General features: G+C 43.2%; 1 protein-coding gene across 1 annotated transcript in view; it reads right to left on the bottom strand.

Moving 5' to 3' along the window:
- Nucleotides 1-21,114, bottom strand: part of tnk2 (tyrosine kinase non receptor 2) — a 152,536-nt gene extending 131,422 nt beyond the window's left edge. The window contains exon 1 of the mRNA XM_033032081.1: nt 20,783-21,114. Within this exon, the coding sequence (XP_032887972.1) occupies nt 20,783-20,830 (48 nt within the window). The 5' untranslated portion in view covers nt 20,831-21,114. The remainder of the gene's footprint in view (nt 1-20,782) is intronic.
- Between the last annotated feature and the right edge of the window lie 1,340 nt (nt 21,115-22,454).

The following is a 22,454-nucleotide window of genomic DNA, read 5'->3' as shown; positions in this document are numbered from 1 at the left end:
GAGAGAAGGAATGGGTGACGTTTCGGGTCGAGACCCTTCTTCAAACATAATTTCTATAACATATTAAAACATCTCTATATCTCTAACCACTGCTGATCCCAAATCTAATTCTACAGCCATTTTCTTTAAAATGTAGCTAGCTGAATGACAGCAGCCTTGACTGGAGGTGGACTTCATAACTGAAGGCATTTTTGGCATATTCTCTAAATACATAACATTTCATCAGACAACTGCTGCTGGAGGGATGAAAGAGAGAAATACCTGTGCAAAACACAATTGTATCTTGTCTAGATTTCACGATGCTGCCATTATTATATCTTTATAAAGAAGCTACTGTAGAATTATGGCTTTTTTTTTTCCAAAATAGAGGAACTCAGACACTTGCAGAGGGTAAATTATGCTTCATAATTAAGCTTTGAATAAAATGATTGGACACAGTAAAAACAAAAGCTATCCCCTTGCCCACAAATTCCCCACCCCTTGCCCTCGTTTACAGCCATCTGTTCACTTTTCCCATCGTCTCATCAGCTCTCCCCATTTTGCATCTCCCCCTTCCTTACACTTTGCATCAAATTCTCCCCAATACACAAATGTTCCTGCACCCTCTTCTTAGTCTCCAGGATACTCTGTCCTGATGCATGCAGAATTTGGAACAGGATAGATGGGTTAATGGCACAAGACACAATAAATGGGTGGCATCTGATTGCAATTACAGTGAGGTGGCCAAGGATGGTAACTGAATATTCACTAGTACTTGATAGGTAGAATAGAAAATGAAGGGTAAGATTTCTACTAAACAAGGCCATCGCTGTAGAGTTGATGACTGAAGGTGTAAAATAAATGTAGGTGTGGATGAAATATAGTGAGGGCAAGACATCACCAGTGCAGGCAGTAAGTAGATTGATTGTGGAATCATTCAGCACAGAAATAGATCCTTTCGTCTCACCACATCCATGCCAACCAAATCCTATCCAAGCCAATCCCATTGGCCTGCATTAGGCCCATAACCCACTACACCTTTTCCCATCAATAGACAATAGACAATAGGTGCAGGTGGAGGCCATTCGGCCCTTCGAGCCAGCACCGCCATTCAATGTGATCATGGCTGATCATCCCCAATCAGTACCCCGTTCTTGCCTTCTCCCCATATCCCCTGACTCCGCTATTTTTAAGAGCCTTATCTAGCTCTCTCATGATTTGCACATCCAGGTACATGTGCAAATGTCTTTCTTATGTTGTACCAAACAATCTACTTCAGGAACTCAGCAGGTTGAGCAGCATCTGTGTGTGTGGGGTGGGGGGGGGAGAAATGGTCGACCTTTCAGGTCAAAATCCTGCATCAGGACAGAAATGTAATTGCCTGTGCTTCTACCATCTCCTCCGGCAGCTCGTTCCAGATAGCCACCACCGTTGTGTGAAAAACTTACATTTCTACCTTCTCCTGGCCTAAAAGTGGCAATACTGCAGGTCAGATTAAGGTACTGGCAGGATTCACCCTGGCCACTAACCAAAAAAAAATTAAGGTATGGAATAAAATTCTGAATCCATGCAAGCAAAAAAAAAACAAACACGTTTTCTTCAACTCACATTTCGCGGTACGGAAAATCGTGTTGCGAACCGTTTTCTTGGAACGCAACCCCACCTCTGTAGTGCGGGGGTCACCTGTCTAATGGGAGCCTGCAAGGAAGGTACGGCCAATTTTAATTCTCTTACAGATTTGACGGATCACACAAAAATAAAAGGCAAAGTAATGAAGGCTGACAAGTCTGTGGAATTTCCGAGGATAGACACAAAATGCTGGAGTAACACAGCGGGACAGGCAACGTCTGTGGAGAGAAGGAATGGGTGACGTTTCGGGTCGAGACCATTCTTCAAACTGAGAGTCAGGGGAGGGGGAGACACAGAGATAAGAAAGTGCAAGGTGTGAGAACAAGACATGAAAGGGGGTGAGATCAAGGAAATCGGTCCTGATCCAGACTATCGACTCAAAATGTAGATCCTTCCTTTCTCTCCACAGATGCTGCTCAACCCGCTGATTCCTCCAGCAGATTCTTTGTTGCTCCTGATTGTGGCATCTGCTGTCCCTCCTGCCTCCTCTGGAGGTGTGCATCATTGGTCCTACAGGAAGCGACTGTAGGGGCAGTAAATGTGTGATTGTTATCCACTAAAACGCCCTGAATTCTGGAGAGGTGCCCAAGCATCATAAAACCACGTGTAACACCACTGTTCAAGACGAGGAGGAGAACAGAAAGCCGGAAACTAAAGCCCAACTACCCTAGCAGCTGTCATTCAGAAAATGCTAGAATCTATTATTGTGGGAGATAATTGGACACTTAGAAAAGATGAACATAATCAAGCAAAGTCAACATGATTTTATGAAAGTAGAATTGGAAAAAATTGCTATTAATCTTTCTCAATGTAACAAACAGGATGAAGAAATAAGAACCAATGGGATATGTGACATGTTTGCATTTCCAGAAGGCATTCAATAAAGCGCCACCTAAAAAGATTACTGCACAGGATAAGAACATATGATGCTGGCGAGAATATATTGGCATGGAGGCGGATGCGACTAACTAGAAGAAAACAGGGCATTGGGAATATAGGTCGTTTTTCGATTGACTTCAGAAACTAGTGGGATGCCACTGGAATCAATGGTGGATCCTCACTATCTTTATTTTTTATGGATGAATGCGATAAACGTACTGAGTGACCTGCAGCCAAATGTGCAGATCAGACAAAATTAGATAGGTCGACAAGTTGTGAGGAGGACACAAAAAGCCTGAAACAGATTATAGATAGCTTAAGTGAATGGACAAACTGCTGGGAGTTGTAATGTGCAAAAATGTAAGGTTATTTATTTTGGCAGGAAGACAAGGAGAGAAAATGATCACTTACATAGAGTGAGACTACAAATGGATGTGGTACAAATGGATCTAGTTCATGCAGTATAAAAAAAAATGATCAGCATGTAGATACCAACACCAAGAACTTTAAAAAAAAAGTATAAGGAAATGTTAGCTTTTATTGAAAGGGGTATGAAGCAAACAGTGGTGAAATTCAGATCCAACCACACCAGGCATACCGCATGCAGTTTTGGTGTCCTTATTTAAGGAAGGATGCACCTGCATTGGTGACAGTGCGTCAGTGGAAGTGCACCAAAGTTGATTCATCAGATAAAGAAGAAAGATTGAACAGATTGGAGTGTAAAAAGTGAGAGATGATCTTATTGGAACATAAGATTCCTTTTGTCTGGAGTTTAAGAAGGAACTGCAGTTGCTGGAAAATCGAAGATAGACAAAAGTGCTGGAGAAACTCAGCGGGTGCAACAGCATCTATGGAGCGAAGCAAATAGGCAACGTTTTGTGCCGAAATCCTTCTTCAGACTAAAATAGGCAACGTTTTCGGAATAGTTTTGGAATAGGGATAATCTAAAATAACAACAGAAAATGCTGGAGACACTCGGCATGTCATGCTAGAAATACTTAACATGCTGCCTGCCTGACGAATATTACCAACATTTTCTGTTTTTAGTTTAGATTCCAGTGTCTGCAGGGCTGTTTTTGATTTTCATTTCCTTTTAGATCTAGGGGTTGTTTTTTTCTTTACCCTGCCACTTCTCGCTTCTAATTTCCAATTGTTCTTTTCTCACCACTCCATTCTTCCGGTTCCTCCAAGGAGCTAGTTATCAACTTCAAGACGCGCAGTTAGGTACGTGCCCCAATCAGCATCAATAGTGCCAAAGTGGAAATGGTTGAGAGCTTCAAGTTCCTAGGTGTAAATATTCCTAGGTGTAAATATTACCAACAATCTGTTCTGGACTAATCACATCAAAGGGACAGCCAAAAAAAACACACTGAAAAAGTACAGCATGTCTCCAAAGAATCTTACCAACATTACACATGCACAATAGAAAGGCCACCATTTAACCGAGATAGACACAAAATGCTGGGGTAACTCAGCGGGACAGGCAGCATCTCTAGATAGAAGGAATGGGTGATGTTTCAGGTCGAGAGCCCTCTTCAGACTAAGAGTCAGGAGCGAGGAAGAGGAGAGATAGAGTGTAAGGTGTGAAAAAGAGACATCTAAGGGGACGAAGGCCAAGGAAAATGTAGAATTGATCTATAACCACTACATATACAATTTAAAAAAAAAAATATTTGTCATGGTTAATCATCATTGACCAACCCCAGAAGATGACAATCTCCTCCATTCAAAGTGTCCAATGCATTCCACCCTTGCATTTAATACTAACATCTACAAACAACACCATACACCTACCTCAGCTCTCTCTCTCTCTCTTTCTCTTTTTCAACTATTAACGTTGCAAATGCAAGTGGTCTAGCTATTCTTCAGACTGAATATCTGCCGACTCCCTTTTCTAGTGGTCAACCATTTACTCTTTGCCTGTGCCTTGGTCATGTCCACATCATTCTACCTCTCAGCTATGACACTCTCACAACCCTGGATGAGTCCGAGGTCGTCCAGCTGCAGCTCCAGTTCCCTAACGCAGTCTCTAAGGCGCTGCAGCTGAACACACTTCCTGCAGTTGTACTCCTCAGGGCCACTGGAAAATGTTTAACATCCAACATCTTGCAGGAGGAACATTCCAATATCCCATCTGCACCCAGGGCCAGATTATACCCAGAAACAGACCTGCCATCACCCTCCTCAGCACCCTTGCCGAAGCATCAAGAGCCAAAGCCTCTACAATTAGCCTCAAACAGCCTTTCCTAACGCAGCCACAATACAGTGTGTAAGAAGGAACTGTAGATGCTGGTTTAAACCAAATACAAGACACAAAAATCTGGAGCAACTCAGCGGGTCAGACAGCATCTCTGGAGAAAAGGAATATTTGACATTTCGGGTCGAGACCCTTCTTCAGACTGTCAGGGGAAAGGGAAATAAAATATATAGACAAAATGTGCAGGAAAATACTGCAGATGCTGGTTTAAATCGAAGATAGACACAAAATGCTGAAGTAACTCAGTGGGTCAGATAGCTTCTCTGTAGAAAGGAATGGGGAATGTCCCTTTCCCCTTTCAGTCTGAAGAAGTGTCTCGACTCGAAACATCACCCATTCTTTTTCTCCAGAGATGCTCTCTGACCCGCTGAGTTAGTCCAGCTTTTTGTGTCTATCTTCAGTATGAATATTGCTTTCCCCAACTTCAAGCATCCCTTGTAACCCCTCTTTCTCCATCCCTCCCCCACTCTAGCTTCACGCAATAGTTTCACAGTTGTCCTGTTGAGTTTCTTTGTCGGTCTAACTCATTATCAACTAGCCCACAGCCAACAATGAACCCTTGTGGGCTCCACCTTTCCTTGATCATTGTTACTTTTTTGCATATTTTATTCATTTGTTCTATATCTCTCTGTATCACTATCTAAGTCTCTTGTTTCCCTTTTCCCTCTGAATAAGGGTCTCGACCAAAAACGATGCCTATTTCTTTTCTCCAGAGATGCTGCCTGACCCGCTGAGTTACTCAGGCTTTCTGTGTCTATCTGCAACCACAACAGACACAGGCACAACATTTAAACAGAAAGGCAGAGGGTGGAAAGAACTGGATGTTGTTTATAAAGTGCTTTACCAACAGCTCAAAATGTGAATTTAAATAACAATGCTCTCTAATGGGTACAAGTCTGTACATAAATAAATTAATCAACATTGAACAGTATAGCACAAAAACAGGCCCTTCGGCCCAGTGTCTGTGACAAACATGATGCCAAGACCAACTCTTATCTGCCTGCATATAATCCATATTCCTCCATTCACTGCAAATCCATTTGGTTATACAAAACTGCCACTATCGTATCTACCTCCAACACCAACCTCAGCAGTGTGATCCAGACAACTGTCTAAAAAAAATTCCCCGCCTACCCCCTTTAAATGTTGCCCCTCTCACCTTCAGCCTATGCCCTCTAGTGTTTGATTTTTGTATCCTGGGAAAAGAAAATTCTGTCCATCCTAATAATGCCACTTCTATCAGGTCTCAACACAACCTCCTACACTCCAGAGAACACAATCCAAGTGTGTGGAAGCGCTCCATGTAGCTTGTACCCACTAATCCAGGCATAATTCTGGTAAACCGCCTTTGCACCAATTCCAAACCTTCACATCGTTCCTGTACTGTGGCAACAAGAACTGTACACAATACTCCAAATGCGGACTTACTAAAGTCCCATAATGCTGCATCATGACTTCCTGATGCCTATCTATCTATTATAATATAAAACTCTGATCTTGGATGTTTAATTATTTATTTGTTTGTTAGTTTGCTTGTCTCTTTTTCCTCGAAAACCCGACGCGCTAACGGTGAAATTTTTACATATTCCGGTAGAGATTTACCTCATGATCTCTAAACTCGCCTCATCTGAAAATTTGATTTATTATTTCCCGAGTTGTATCTTGAAATTCTTCGCCACTCTGAGATCTTTTTTGAAGTTAACGAGCTGAAGCGAGCTGATGGCATCACAATGGCTCTGCTCCTCGCGGCCAGCTGCCCAGAGTTTTCAACGCGCAGCCTGCTGGCCACTATTTTCCACGAGCTGCGAGCTACGTGGCCCAGCTGCCCTGCCCCCCCAGGGCTCTGGATTGAACCGTTGAACACGTGCTCAAGTCGTGCTGCGCGCTACTCTGGGCTCCTTGAAGTTCTACAACATGGCGGCGGCGGTTATCGCAGCGCGGGCGCGGGGAAGCGCGGTGGAAAAGTGGCCTTGGCGGCCGTCACAGAAGACGAACACCTCTCCGTCTTCCCCACCCGATCGTCTGTCACGCTGATGGGCGGGCTTCCCCTCGCGAAAGCCACGATCAGCCGGCCCTCCGCTGCTTTTGGCAGTCCTCAGATCGCTCCAGGCCTCTCCCTTCCACTCCCCCCCTCCCTCCTCCCTCCCCCTACCACTCCCTCCCCCCTCTTTCCCCACACCTCCCCCACTTCCCCCCCTCTCCACCAACTCCCCCTCCCCTCCCACCCCTCTCCCCCTCCTCTCCCCCTTCCTCTCCCGTACCCCTCCCCCTCTCCCCCCACCCCTCTCCACCTCCCTCCCCCCTCCCTCCCCCAATCCCTCCCCTCCCCTCCCTCAACCCCCTCCTCTCCTCCCCCTCCCCCTCTCCATCTCCCCCTCCTCCTCCCTCCCTCAACCCCCTCTTCTCTCCCCCCCTCTCCACCTCTCCCTCCACCACCCCCCCTTCTCTCACCCCCTCCTCCCCCTCTTTCTCTGCCCCACTCTCTTTGCCCCTAGAGATAGGGCGGGGGATGGGGTGAAAGGAGCCAATGAATAATATGAATATAATAATATCAAGGGGGGTGGTTAGTGTGTGTGTAATGCCGCAGGCCTCCCCCCCCCCCCCCCCCCCCCCCCCCCCCCCCCCCCCCCCCCCACAGCTGCGCGTTGAGGGGACTTTGCTGGCTTTACCTCGCACTAAACATCATTGCTTTATCATGCATCTATACACTGTCAATGGCTCGATTCTAATCATGTATTATCTTCCTGCTGACTGGATGGTACGCAACAAAAGCTATTCACCAAACCTCGGTACATGTGACAATAAACTAAACTATCTACTTGTACATCAATGCCATTAATTGTGTATTTTCCTCTTACGTTTGACCTTCCAAAGTGCAACACCTCACACTTGCTCAGATTAAACCCCACCTGCCACTTCTCCGCCTATTTCTTAGGCTGACCTGAATCCCACTGTATACCTTGCCAACTTTGCTCACCTTCTGCGACCCCAGCAATCTTGGTGCCATCTGCAAGCGTACTAACCAACCTGTCTACAATTACGAAAGTGAAGTAGCTACTGCTTTGTATGACCCATGCTAGCAGGCTGATGATGAAGCTGGTGAGCGTCCTGGTGTCCATGACCACAATGAATTTCAGTGAGTAGGACTTGGTTGTTCTTTTGAACATGAAATGTCCACCTCCATTGCAGACGTAATGCGTTGCATAGAGTGCACGGCTTGAAGCATTTGATTTATGCATTGTGAAATGAGACGCTTTGCTAAACTATTGAGGATCTGTTGGGAAATGCACAGATCTTGTCTTGACACTCATTCATGTCTTTAAACTACATAAGTCTGGTTTCTCTTGAGGCTTTGACAAATTAGCAGTTTTTTTCAGAAATTGATTTGCCGCTGAATTAATTATTTGCATGCCAATTATGCATATTGAACACTGCACAGAGAGACTGCCGTAAAGAGCCTTATTTCCAGAATCAGAATCAACATAGCTACCCTAAATAGATAAGCATTCAGCTTCCAACCGGTCTATTCTTTCAATGATTCATTCTCTCACACAATATATTCAAGAGTAACAAAGTAAAAGGTTTAAATAACAGATAAATAGGAGAAAACTATCTAGGGAGTGTTTCAGTATTGTTCAAGAAGGAACTGCAGATGCTGGAAAATCGAAGGTACACAAAAAAGCTGGAGAAACTCAGCGGGTGCAGCAGCATCTATGGAGCGAAGGAAATAGGCAACGTTTCGGCCCGATCCCGACCCGACCCCGCCCCAATCACAAGGTGCACCAGCGAGTCCTTCTTCACCTACCACGTGGTCCGGTGACACGGCGGTTGTTGCGGCTCACACCGTTGCCCTGGGAACAGCGCTTTCTTCAGGCCGCCGCCACCGACAGGACGCACTATGGACCAGGTGCTAGTATAAGAGATGTGAAGTAAGATACTTAATGATCGTAATGAACGCAGAGTGCTAGAGGGCCTGCATGATTCTCGGAGTAGGATTTGTGCCCAAAATCCACAACGTAACAGCTCAATGTTATGATCATCCAGCAGATGGCAGTATTCTACAAGGCAGATTTGTCATCATGTCTACTCCACCATTCAATCATGGCTGATCTATATCTCCCTTCCAACCCCATCCTCCTGCCGTCTCCTCATAACCTCTGACACCTCTGAATTCAAATCCAAAATGCAAATGTACTGGAGGAACTTGGTGGGCAGACAGCATCTGGAATGGGCAGGCGACGTTTTGAGTCGGGAACTTTCTTCAGACTGATTGGGGTGGGTGGGGGGGAGAAAGCAGGAAAAGAGACATAGGGGCAGGACAAAGCCTGGCACGTGATAGGTGAGGGGGAGCTGAATGGCAGATGGGTGAAGTAAGTGATAAAGATGAGAAGTGCAAAGGAGACAAAATGGGGTCAGATAATGCGAGGAGGAGGAGGAGTGAATTGTAAAGCCGGAGGGAAGGATGTGGGAGGCGAGGGGTGGAAATAAATGGAAAATGGGGGGGGGCTTGGGGATGGGAGATGTGTGCACCAAGGAGGGGAAAGGTGCAGGGTGATGGGGAGGGAATGGGGGATGGTGGGAAGAAAATGGGAATACCCAAGAGTGGGGCTGGGGGCATGAGAAAGAGAGGGTGAGGAGTGTGTTACTTTAAATTAAATAAATGAATGTTTATACCATTGGATTGAGCTACCCAAGTGGAATATGAGATGCTGTTCCACTATCTCCCAAGTTAGCCTGCTCCATTCTCCTCCTTCATACTCACCTCCCATCCCTGTGGTCCCCTTTCCCCTTTTATTCCCCTCACTTTCCACTTCACCCTATCCCCTTTTACCCAGATTCCTCTCTCCAGCTTTACATTTCACTCCTCCTCTCCTCTTATTAATGGACACGATATTTTCTCCTTTTCACCTCCAGCCTTTGTGAACTTACTTCCCCCATCCTCGCGTGCGTCCACTTATCACCTGCCGGGCTTTGTCCTGCTCCCCTCTCTTTTCCAGCTTTCTGCTCCCTACACCGATGAATCTGAAGAAGCAGCACGTCGCAAAATGTCCTCTGTCCATTCCCACCCCAGAGGCTGCCTGGACTGTTGATGTCCTTCACCACGTTGTGTTTTGCTCAAGATAACTGCATCTGCAGTTTCTTGTGCCTCCAAACTTAAGTTTGTTTATTGTCATGATGAAAAATCATGCTTCCAGCAGCATCACGAGAAGATACTCAGCAAAACACACAAAAACTAATTCTACTTAAAGATAAATTACAGCTAAAATACTTTAAAAACGCTATGCAAATAAAAATATGTTGATAATAGTGCAAGATGTGGGCTACAGTGTCGTTATTGAAGCAGGAATAGGGTTGTACTGGCTCCGAACCAGAAAGTGTAGTAACGTACCTGTTCGTGATCATGGTGGTCTGCGGCACCTCCTGCCTGATGATGGCAGTGTGCGGAGGGCATCGCTGGATGGTGGAGATCTTTGTTTATAAATTCCGCCTTCTTGAGGCACCACCTTATATCAATGCTTTTGGTCTAGAGGCGATAGACGTGCTGCAACTATACCACACTCTGCAGACTCTTGTGTTGGTATTGCAGTACCAGGCCATGATGCAACCAACCAGGATACTTTCCACATTACATCTGCAAGTTTGCCAGAGTCTTTAGAGACATGCCTAATTTCTTTCTACAGACACTACCTGACTTACATAAGGGTTACGTCCCATATTCCCTTGCTATGTTACAGAATCATCTTAAAACTAGGTAGAAACAATGAACTGCAGATGCTGGTTAATACACGACACAAAGTGGTGGATTAACTCAGCAGGTCGGCAGTATCTCTCGAGAACATGGATAGGTGCATTTTGGTTAAGGACCCTTTTTCAGACTGATTCAGTTTGCTGAGTTACTGCAGCACTCGTGTTGTTTCACCTTAAAACTATGGGCCAATCCTTCTTCACCAGCTACCACACCGTCCGGCTGATGTGGCTCCCATTAGAGTCCCTGGCTAACAGTCCTTTCTTCAGGCTGCGGCCACCGATAGGACGCGCTCGGTCACCGTGTGGCTCCCTACCCTCTCACCAGTTGCTGCTTCTTTCTGTCGGCCATCGCTTTCTCCGCTTCCCCCCCCACCGTCACCTCCTCCTCCCCCTCCTCCTCCCCCGCTGTCGCTGACATCCTCCACAAGGAAAAGGAGATGAGGAGGAACTGTGAATAGTCAGAAGATGGTGAATGTGGAATTCTTTGCCACACAAGTCTGTGGAGGCCAAGTCAATAGATATTTTCAAGGTGGAGATCGACAGATACTTGATTAGTACGAGTGTCAGGGGTTATGGGGAGAAGGCAGGAGAGGGGTTGAGAGGGAAAGATAGATCAGCTATGATTGAATGGCGGAGTAGACATGATGGGCCGAATGGCCTAATTCTGCTCCTAGAACAAATGAGACAGTGGTGGAGGGGGGAGCAGCGAAGGTGTTGGTGTCTCTGGAGCAGCCGCAGCTACGCCAACAGGACGGAGCGGTAACTGGTGAAGAAGGGCTCGCTGGTGCACCGTGTGGAAAATGGCGACAACTCGGCTGGGAATTGCTCTCCATGGCCTCCTTCATTCTTGCTTGCCTTCCCAGTGTGGCAGCGACAGTGGCTGAATCTAGGAGAGCAGCAAGCCTAGGCAATGTTTTTATATCTATGAATGGAACGGGAAGCCCTCACCATCCTCCCATTGCAACAACACAGGTCATTGGCGAAACGGGACTACCTATTGTGAATTGTTCATGTAAATGCAAGCTTATGCAAGTCTCCCATTACACGAGTTGGAGAATGCCAGTACGGGCACTGGAATGCCTTCATCATGAGTGGTGCTGGGCCATCACAGTTATCAAAGGTTTTTAATACCCAGGAAGTTGAAACTGCTAATTCTCTCTCACCGACCCATCAATAAAAACTGGCTTGTGGTTCTCTCAACTTCCCCTTTCTGAGGAAATACAGACCACAGAAGAGACGATGACGAGCAAATTATTTCATGACATGCATTGAAGAAAGCTGCAAATGGAGAAAGCTATGTGCATGAGACAGGACTGGCTGGGTTTTTCCAGTTGCTTTATGGTGGCAAGTTTCACCCATCAGCATAGCATAAAAGGTCCTTTTCTACATCTTCAGTACTATTTACATCATCTTAAATGCTACAGGTTTAGTTTCGGCAGCCTGGCTTCCCTATTTGTATAGCCTGCTCCAAGTCCTAAGTTTACTCCAATCAGCACTACTCCCATATATTAACATTGGCTTGCGATCAATAAGAGGGGCGTAAAATATTACTTAGACTTGCTCAGAAAACATTGTGCATCATACAAAAAAACACCCAAAAAATATTTCTCAGGCAAACAGATACACAGAGTTTAATGCGGTAGCAATGAATGGAAGAGCTGCTGGATCAGGTTCAGCTCCACCAGGAGGGACACAAGTCTCTCTCAAACATACACACGTTCACAGGCAGACAGTAATGGAAAGTATTGATGAATGAAGGCAGATCAATTCTTTTTCAATTCACTTTTGCTAGCACACATGAGAAGAGAGAGAAAGAGAGAGAAAGAGAGAGAGAGAGAGAGAGAGAGAGAGAGAGGACAGAGAGAGAAAGAGAGAGAAAGAGAGAGAAAGAGAAAGAGAGAGAGAGGGAGAGGGAGAGGGAGAGGGAGAGAGAGAGAGAGCGAGAGAGAGAGAGAGAGAGAGGTTATGCATGCATTCAAATTTATAGCCATGTTAGCTCACTGACAAATGAATGCTTTATTGTCACATATGACAAGTTGCAGTGAAATTCTTTGCGCCTAAGGTATGCAATAGTCACCCATAGAGGGCACTTACAGTTACAAATTCCCACCCCCCTCGCCAGGTCCCCATTTGTTCTTCCCCCCCTCCCCTCTGCCTCACGGCGGTCGGTTTCTCCTTTGTTCCTTCCCTCCGCAGCAGCGTCCTCATCTCCGCGTGTCCGTCCTCGTCCGTCTATCGGCGCCATCATCGACCGCCGGACCGCATCTCCGTGGTGCCGACCCAGGCCCCAACCGCCGGCCACGCAGACCCAGGCACTGATGGCCGTGGGCTTCGCCGACCCGCGAGGTTCCACCTCTGACCCGTGAGGCCTGAGCTCCAGCACGCGAGGTGCCGACCTGCGTGGCTCCAGCCTCGACTTCTCAATGCCACCCACCGCGGCACCTCCAGAAGGCGTCTAAACAGTGTTAACTGTTTAGCTATCTAAAACAATGTCAAAGCTGAATTCCAATAATATTTCTCACAATACAAGCTTCTGCAGCTATGATTTTCTCGCTGTACACACCTTCGATGGAGCATATTGAGAACATGGCAGCAATAGGTCATTCAGGCACTTGCGACAGATATGCCATTTGGTAAAATCTTTTATTTCAGTGCCACTTTCCTGCACTAATCCTATGTCCTTTCATTCCCTTAATTTCTAAAATCACTTCCATTGACTACCCCAAGTTCCTCCGTCCTCCTGTCCTTCTCCTCGATAAATACAGAGGAGAAATACTCATTGAATATATATCAATCTTGGTCTTGATTGTACAATTAGGTAACTAACTCATTATATGCTTTAATTTTAGGTCATCCAAGTAAGATTGTTTCATATTTATTTCAGAATGCTTCAATCGATTATAATTGAAAATTTCTTTCAGTTCTCTTAATTTTTAAGAAAGTTATGGGCTTTTGACTGTCCTCGATCACAGCTTTTGAGTTAAGTCAATGGAAAAGCAATAGGGAACAAGATGCTAATTTCCGAGTATGAAAATGGCCATAACATTTTTAATACTGAAGATATGAAAGTGAATTAGGTGTCAAATTAAACTTATTTTTATGCTTTATCTGATGGGATAAATTGCAGACTTGATTTTTAAAATCTCAAAATGTTGTAACATTGTTACAAAAGTCATAACTTTTCTGTCTTTGTTTCATGTAATTTCTATTTTGTTGATTTAATTTTTTTGCATTCGCTTAAAATTGTATGAATCTATTTTTGATTCACTGATAAATTCAGAGGGAAACAATCCCTCTAAATACAACATTAATTTGTCAAAGCCCATGAGATGCCAGGTTTATGCTGTTTACATCCACACATGATTGCCAACACAACACTTGCACTTTTCCCAATGGGGCCTCAATGGTTTAGCGGAGCCAAACTTCTGTCACTTCATAATGCATCAATAACATCAAGCCTCTAAAGACATACACCCTATGGTACACAATACATCTGCAACAGAGGAAAACGATCCATATTCAAAAAGAGGAATGAGATCATGTAGACCAGGACACTAACCTGCTCTATCATCAGACTGTTAGCATGGATCACACACCAAAGTGCCTGGTTCAATTTTACAATCAGTACGATTCACTTTGAAATGATTGATATTGCTCTCATGACCAAAATGGGGAAATGCTGAGATTCAAGATCTCAAGATACTCAAGTGCCTCCTCTAACCTCAAACATTTTATAACAATTAAAATCCAGTGGATTCAAAGCAGCTTGCTCAGTCGTTGGTCGAAACAGTTAAAACATAATTGTATTCATCACAAAGCCACCATTAATTTGTCATACAACAAAGATCATATTCCATTTACAAAACAGACCCACAGCTGCAAACATATCTGTGACTTATATTACAAAAATACTTTTAGAAAAGATTGTGATTTTAATTATTTCACAAATGCTAGAAATCAAGGAATGTTACGATCTTGGGCTTTCATTACACTCGTTCATTATAAACCTACAACTTATAAATGAGGTAGAAGTCGGCTTCCTGGCTCTTTGCGTTGCTCTGACATACATCCATGGTCAATCTTTTACATTAGAGCTCCTTTTCTTTTCCGTACTATCTCCCTATTCCTCAAACACTAACCAAAAATCTAACAGTTTCTGAAAATTAAATCATCAGGAAAAGCTGCACCAATGGCAGAGGATGCAAATGAATCATTCAGTTTCACAGTTTATTGTCACGTGTATCGAGGTACAGTGAAAAGCTTTTGTTGCATGCTAACCAGTCAGCAGGAAGACAATACATGATTACAATCGATCCATTTACAGTGTATAGGCAGGAGAATGGAGTTGGGAGGGAGAGATAGATCAGCCAAGAATGAATGGGGAGAAGGCAGGAGAATGGAGTTTGGAGGGAGAGATAGATCAGCCAAGAATGAATGGCGGAGTAGACTTGATGGCCTAATTCTGTTCCTATCACTTATGATCTTATGAAACTTTAAATAATGTATTTACTCAAATAATTGAGACATGACGTTCAAAACATTGATCAATATTCCTGACCCCAAGTCATTGAATATAAACATCAGTGCTGGATGACGACATTATCAAAATGGATGATGATGCCACATATATAGTTGGAGGATTTTCATTTTATTAAATCTGCACCTTGGAACATTATCCCATTAAGAATGAACTCTCTCTGGGGAGTGGAACATACAAAGGATGACAGTTATTTTATTCTGCAAAAACAAAATATTTTGAATGCTGGAAACTGAAATAGGAACAGAAAATGCTAGAACTATTCAGTAGGTCAGACAGCCAGAGCTGCTCTCAGATCAGCTTGATGAAACCACAGCTGTGTTTCTCTGTCCACAGTGGCTGCCTGATGGGCTCAGCATTTCTGGTAATTAGATTAAAGATAGACACAAAATGCCTAGCGGGACAGGCAGCATCTCTGGAGAAAATGAATGGATGACATTTGGAAACTTCACCCATTCTTTCTCTTCAGAGATGTAGCCTGTCCCGCTGAGTTACTCCAGCATTTTGTGTCTATCTTCGGTTTAAACCAGCACCTGCAGTTCCTTCCTACACAGGTTATTAGATTATCCTGAATCCTCCACAACACTGCAAAATGTGTGGGAACATTTGAATCAAACAAAGCAAAATACAAGTCACCAAGTAATCTGTTTAATATAACGAGCAAGGTGAATAGAGAGAAAAATTAACATCATGTCATGTTTATCCCTAGAGGGCAACATTACCTTTGTAAACCTTGACTTTCTCTAAGAATTTAGACAGGTCCGTAATCAAGTACACCATTCAGGATCATTCATCATAGCAAGACTAGCAGTACTGGTGATGATCTGTTGAAGTAAGGAAGATCTTTCAAAACAGCAACCCTGGTCTAACATCTCACTTCCTGGCTCAAGAACATCCTGGCAATTTGAAAAATGTGGTCACAATAAGCATGTGGATCACATTCTGCATTTTAGCAGAAGCCTGTTAAGTTGTGCCTTGACACATTTAACCAAGGCATCCAAGGAATGAACAAACGTCAACTAGTTCACTATTTCTCATCAAAGTATAAATCCACAAGTACAAAGCAAAAGGGCTCGCATAAGATTAAATATAATTAAATCTACAGTGACAACATACAATCTTCTCAAAACCTAACTCTAAAGATTCTCTCAAGCTTTTGTCTCAACCACCAACATATGTGCCCCATCTCACTTACCTCTCTCCTGTTTGTATTCCCTTGCCTATTCACAATAACGTTAGAAAAAAAAGGAAAGGAACTACAGAGAATTCCCTCTGGATTACGCTATTCTTCCAATCCTGCCATTTATATTTGGCTGTCCCAGTTCTATTTATTGGTTGTCTTATTATCTCCTACACTCGTCTTGAAGTAAAAAAAACCCTTCAGAATATCACTAATGGAACAACTTAGATCTCCACTGCAAGACCCCACAAACCTGCACTGATTACCTATATTGTCATCTGCAATGAGTTGTGCTGACTGGAGAATAAACAATGCCTAGGTTATTAGGGATAACAATAATGACCCTCAGTTGATCGTTTACATCTAGAAGAGCAGACAGGGTCATAGTTTAACACATTAGTAAATGGAATTAACTGCTTATTGATTGCTTTCAAGACTGAACCCATCACATTCTGCCGAGTGAAAATGACTGCAGTGCATTCCAGAAAGGATCACACATGGATTTATCAAATTGTTAAATGTGCACGTTCACTGGCTGCTGAAGAACTGATCAAAAACCTGTCTGAGCTCAAAATCCATGCCACACAGAAATAGAAAAGCACTTCAGACAGTATAAACGAGCCTCCAGACTAAAAAAAACCTTGCAAAGCAGCGCCGATCATTCATTTTTACTGCTAATCTGCACAGTGCTTTTCCACAATTCTATTTAGCAAACCCATGCAAAAAATTATACGGCAGTGTGATTAGTGAGCAATACGGGGAGGTGAGTACAAAACAAAAGCTTCCAAAAGCACATTTCTATACACTGGCATGACAATTTTTTTTCTTTCTCATACCAACCATTCTTTGACCATTGCTATTTGGTTCCATGAAAAAAGTATAGGTCTCTAGCTACTAAATACTGGTTGAGGTTGTCTAAATTTACCGCGCTCCATATCTTTGACAGCCAGCAAACACATGGCACAGTGGCGCAGCGGTAGAGTTGCTGCATTACAGCGCCAGAGACCCGGGTTCAATACTGACTCCGGGTAGTGTCTGTATGGAGTTTGTACGTTCTCCCTGTGACCTCAAGGGTTTTCTCCGGCTGCTCTGGTTTCCTCTCACATTCCAAAGACGTGCAGTTTTGTAGGTGAATTGGCTTCTGTAAATAGTTCTTTGTGTGCAGGATAAAACTAGTGCATCGGTCATCACTGGTTGGCGGTGGGCAAAAGGGAGAACACTGTATTCCACACTGTATCTCCAAACCAAACTAAATTTTGAACCCACCAGCGCTTGACTTGAGTTTGATCATGAAAAGAATCAGCTCATCAACGGCACAAGCTCATTTAACTCGCATTAAACAAGATGAAGTAATCATCAATACACTCTACCGTGGTATTACAAAAGCAAACAATGTACAATGGGGGCAAAAGCTGAGGACACGTGAACAGAACAGAGCTTGGACAAGCTAAACTTCCTATAGGATTCTTGTAAATCAACAGTCATTAAGACGTAAGTACACAAAAATGCTGGAGAAACTCAGCAGGTGCAGCAGCATCTATGAAGCGAAGGAAATAGGCAACGTTTCGAGCCAAAACCCTTCTTCAGACTGATGAGGGGTGGGGGGGGGGGGCGGGGAGAAGAAAAGAAAAAGGAGGAGGAGGAGCCAGAAGGCTGAGGGATGGGAGAAGACAGCCCGAGGGCTGAGGAAGGGGAGGAGACAGCAAGGACTAACAAAATTGGGAGAATTCAATGTTCATGCCCCCAGGATGCAGACTCCCCAAGCGGAATGAGGTGTTGTTCCTCCAATTTCCGGTGTTGCTCGCTCTGGCCATGGAGGAGACCCAGGACAGAGAGGTCGGATACAGAGTGGGAGGGGGAGTTGAAGTGCTGAGCCACCGGGAGGTCAGGTTGGTTATTGCGGACCGAGCGGAGGTGTTCGGCGAAACGATCGCCCAACCTCCGCTTGGTCTCATTAAGACGTACTGAGATGGATGATTTCATCAAATGGTGGAACAAAAGGGCCTAATTCATCTATTGCTTTTATATAAGAAATAGAAGTAGATGATATGCCCCCTCATAACAGCTCTTCACCATGATCATGTTGATGTGATATTTGGTACTACCTCCAATTCCCTGACGAACCATATTCCTCAATTCTTCTGTAGTATAACATTTTCAACCTTAAATGTAATGACTCAACAGCCACTGTTTTCTAGGATAGAAACATTGAAAGTTTCACAGCCCGCAGAGAAGTAGTTCTTCCTCAACTAACAAGTTACACAGAAACTAAATTCAAGTTCCAGTCTCCACAGCCTCACTACATGCATCCTGTCTTGGCCCCACTGAACCTTGTGTAAGTGAGATGATTCCTCATCCCTTGTGGCTTGAGTGTAGGTCCCATTCACTTTAAACCTTTCTCGTCAGACAATCTATTGAATCTCTTCTGAACCAGCTAATTGAAACACAAAATGCTGGAGTAACTCAGCGAGTAAGACAGCATCGGTGGAGGGAATCTCTGAGTTACTCCAGCACTGTGTTTTGGTCAAGATCACAATTTCATTTGCCTTCATAATTTCTTGCACGTTCATGCTAATTTCGTATTTCTCGTAAGAGAAGACCTAAATTCCCTGAACTACATTGAATACTCATACCCTATTTGAATAACGTTGTTTTTTTTTTAACTCTCCCTATTAAATAAGTAACCTCCTTTAGAGGAAAAGAATAAGAAAACATAGACTGATAAAAATCAGGTCCAAGAATTATTAAATCAGTTTTTCTTCACATAGATGTTGACTGAGTTGCTCAGTGTTTTCAATGTTTTCTGTTTATATTTCAGAAATCTAGCAACTGCAAGTTTTTTTATTTTCATTTACTCATTAAAATGTATATGAAATGTATTCAAACTTTCCTTGAATACATTTAAGTCAAATGTTTCTTTTTTAAAAGTGTTGTATTTACAATATCAAATTATTATAACCTACCCCTATGTTATTTCTACGTCAATTGTATTCTTTCCTTGGTAAGTTAAATATATGGCATCCGGAGATTTTAAAGAAAATACATACGTGTATTGCGCAGCGAGGGAAGCAGCTGGTCTAGCTTTGTGTGATTTGCTGTCAGCAATGAGCAACTACATCTTTGTTTTGTCCCAACATTAAGCACAAGGCATTCTACTACCCCTGAATAATCTCTTGCCCCAACTGAATCTCACACATCCCAGATGTCAAGCACATTACATCAGATGCCAGACAACTTCACAACAAACAGATTTCTTCCAACTGAGCGACCTCCTCACTCGGAATGGTCATCGTATTCTCGTGCTATATTATTGAATAAAAATTGTTTCACTTTTGAAAAATCTACTCGAGAAAGCAGATGGATATTATTTTGATTATATATTTGCAATACAAATACTGAATGGAGTCGTTTTGCAGTGACAATTTCTATGGCAACAGGCTTAATGCTGCCCTGGAGGAATCAGCCCTGCAAAGAAACATGGAAATGATGGAGGAGGGTGTGTGTGTGTGTGTGTGTGTGTGTGTGTGTGGGTATGTGCGTGTGCGTGTGTGTGCGTGTGTGTGCGTGTGTGTGTGTGTATGTGCGTGTGTGCGTGAGAGAGAGTGTGTGTGTGTGTGTGTGTGTGTGTGTGTGTGTGTGTGTGTGTGTGTGTGTGTGTGTGTGTGTGTGTGTGCGTATGTGTGTGTGTGTGCGTGTGTGCGTGAGAGAGAGTGTATGTGAGTGTAAGAATCTTGGTTGGGAAGAGAAGGGAGAATGCAAAAGATTGAGAGGGAGTTGCAGTGGAAATAGGTTAAAAACTGTTGAGAATAATGGAACTGATTTAGTGACTGATCCCTTAGCAGCAGCACAAATAAACAGAAGGCACCTTCCAATTGTTTCCAGCGTACAGGCACCTTTAACATATCTTATTATTTATGATTGAAACAAAATCTAAATAGAAATATTACAAGCCATTGAACAGGTATACGCAATTAAATAAAGATATTCATCAAAAAAATGCTTTACTGTGAATAGAACTTCATAATTATGAGTAAAACAACAGCAAATAAAAGCATGACACTTCTTAATCATAAAACGTGTTTGTCAAAAAAAAAATTCTTATTTGGAGTGTGTTAGTTTGTTTCCCTTCTGCAGAGAGCTGCAGAATTCAGTAATCTTTTGAAGAGCTGTGATGCGATCCAAAATACAAAAAAAAAAAATCAAAACACAGGATTTCAATCTATCTATAAAGGAACAACAACATTATAATCACTAGGCAGCCACCCAAAACATTTGTGAAATACAAATTATAAAAGACCAAGAAACACCAAATGAATCTGAGTATTATAGTCTTTGAAAGATAAACTGCAATCCAGTTGTTTTCCAGTGCTAATGCTTCAGTCCAGGAAAATTAAATGTAAGACAGATTTTTAAGCATTTCGCAAGCTGGAGGACCTCATCCCAATGAGCTTGAACACGTCCTGAAGCATAAAGGGCAATCAGTGTGAAGCAAGATTGCCACATTGAAACAAGGCTCTGCATGATATGTATTGTTTGCACGGGCATGAAATACATTTAGAGCACATAGCTATACCTCCTCCTCCTCGCTCGACAGACGCTGGTATTCTGACTGGTCGCTCATTCTGGGTGATTAATTTCAGATCTCCACAATTGTATCTGCAAGATGCACTCTCAGTGAAGGAATTTAAATGTTTGAGGACCTTGCATTAAAAATACATTGCACGCTTTCCTGCTGTCCTCCACTTCTTCCTTCCCCTCTGGTCTCCTCTTCAGTGTTGCAATCTGCAAGTCCCCACAGTGTGTGCACAGATTACAGGCAGAGCGACACGACATAAAAATGCAAATACACATTGTATGTGTGCAACCCTCTGTCCCACACGTACAACCTCTCAAGCTGCATCAGCTGCTTTTAAACCATTCAGCTTCTGCGTTACTGGTTTAGAGATGCTGCATTAAAAACACATGATCAGTTCCTCCATCTATCCATCTTTTTGTTGCTATCTAACGCAAGGTAGATAGATGCTCACTATTTCCTGATCTCTTTGCCAAAGCCCAGATTGGTTTGTTTCTTTCCTCCCATAATCCATGTGAATTAGTTGCTTCCCACCATTCAATTCTCTACCCCAGTTTATTTTCCCAAGCTAGTGTGCATTTCTATGGCTGACTCCGTCCCTTGCTAAACAACTGTATGACTGTATTTCCATAGACTAGGACACAGATGAACACACAAACAGCAGTACCGCTTCGTGCTGAGTACTGCCTCGCTCACAGGGAAATTGGCATGAGAAAGGGAGAGTGCTGTGGAGCAGAGGGCAAGGCATTGTAGTGAGGGCGAGAGCAGGCAAAAGAGGGGATTTCATTGCACACAGTAACGACCCTTGTTTGAATAAGCCCCAGTTGAATCAAGAGGGGGGGGAAATGTAATGCTTGCAATAGGATGGGCTAAAATAGCCACTTAAAACAGTGAACACTTTTGAATACTATAGTGATGTTCTGTTCAGCTGCAGTTCCAGGAACTGATGTTTTACTGTTCCAATCCATTAATCTGGCAAAGAAAACATGGACACAAAAATCTGCTATTGCTATCTCATTGGTGCATTTTTACTTGGCATTTTACTTAATCAATAAAACAGAAATAATGATCTGGTAAATAATGACTAGAGCCAGGATGTTTAGGCACTAAATAAGTTAAATGGGCGGGCAAAAAGGCATAATAAAATTACAAAAAAGGCACGAAAAAAGCATTTATTGACCAAAAAAGGTATACAAAAGCATTTATTTCCACCACCAAAATATGGTAAAAAATAATATAAAGCTATACTACACTAAATGACCAAAATTGCCTGGTTGCACATAATTACTTGAATTTTTTTCAAATGATCTGGTGGTAAAATATGCCGTCTGTCAGACAGAATATACTTCAGTTGTGAAAAACTTCATTCTACCCCAGCTGAGGTCACTGGTGCATACCCGAAACAAGCTACAGACTCTATATTCATATCGATATCTTGTGTATTACAACTACTTTTGAGAACTTTAGCTATGTTTTGTATTTCTTCAAGATCTTTGTTAGCTAAAATCACTCTCTCACATTTTCCTTGTATGTCTTTACCTACATCGCCAAGAACTTTACGAATATTATCAGTTGCTTAGTTGAAAACCTGCAAGTTATTCACTAATGTTTTGCCACATTTCTCAAGGGAAGTGATAGCTTGTGGGAAGTTTGCAAAATTGGAAGCAATAAA

The sequence above is a fragment of the Amblyraja radiata genome, chromosome 13 (assembly GCF_010909765.2).
Source record: "Amblyraja radiata isolate CabotCenter1 chromosome 13, sAmbRad1.1.pri, whole genome shotgun sequence".
Classification (NCBI taxonomy): Eukaryota; Metazoa; Chordata; class Chondrichthyes; order Rajiformes; family Rajidae; genus Amblyraja; species Amblyraja radiata.
This window is presented reverse-complemented; position numbering and strand designations above follow the sequence as displayed.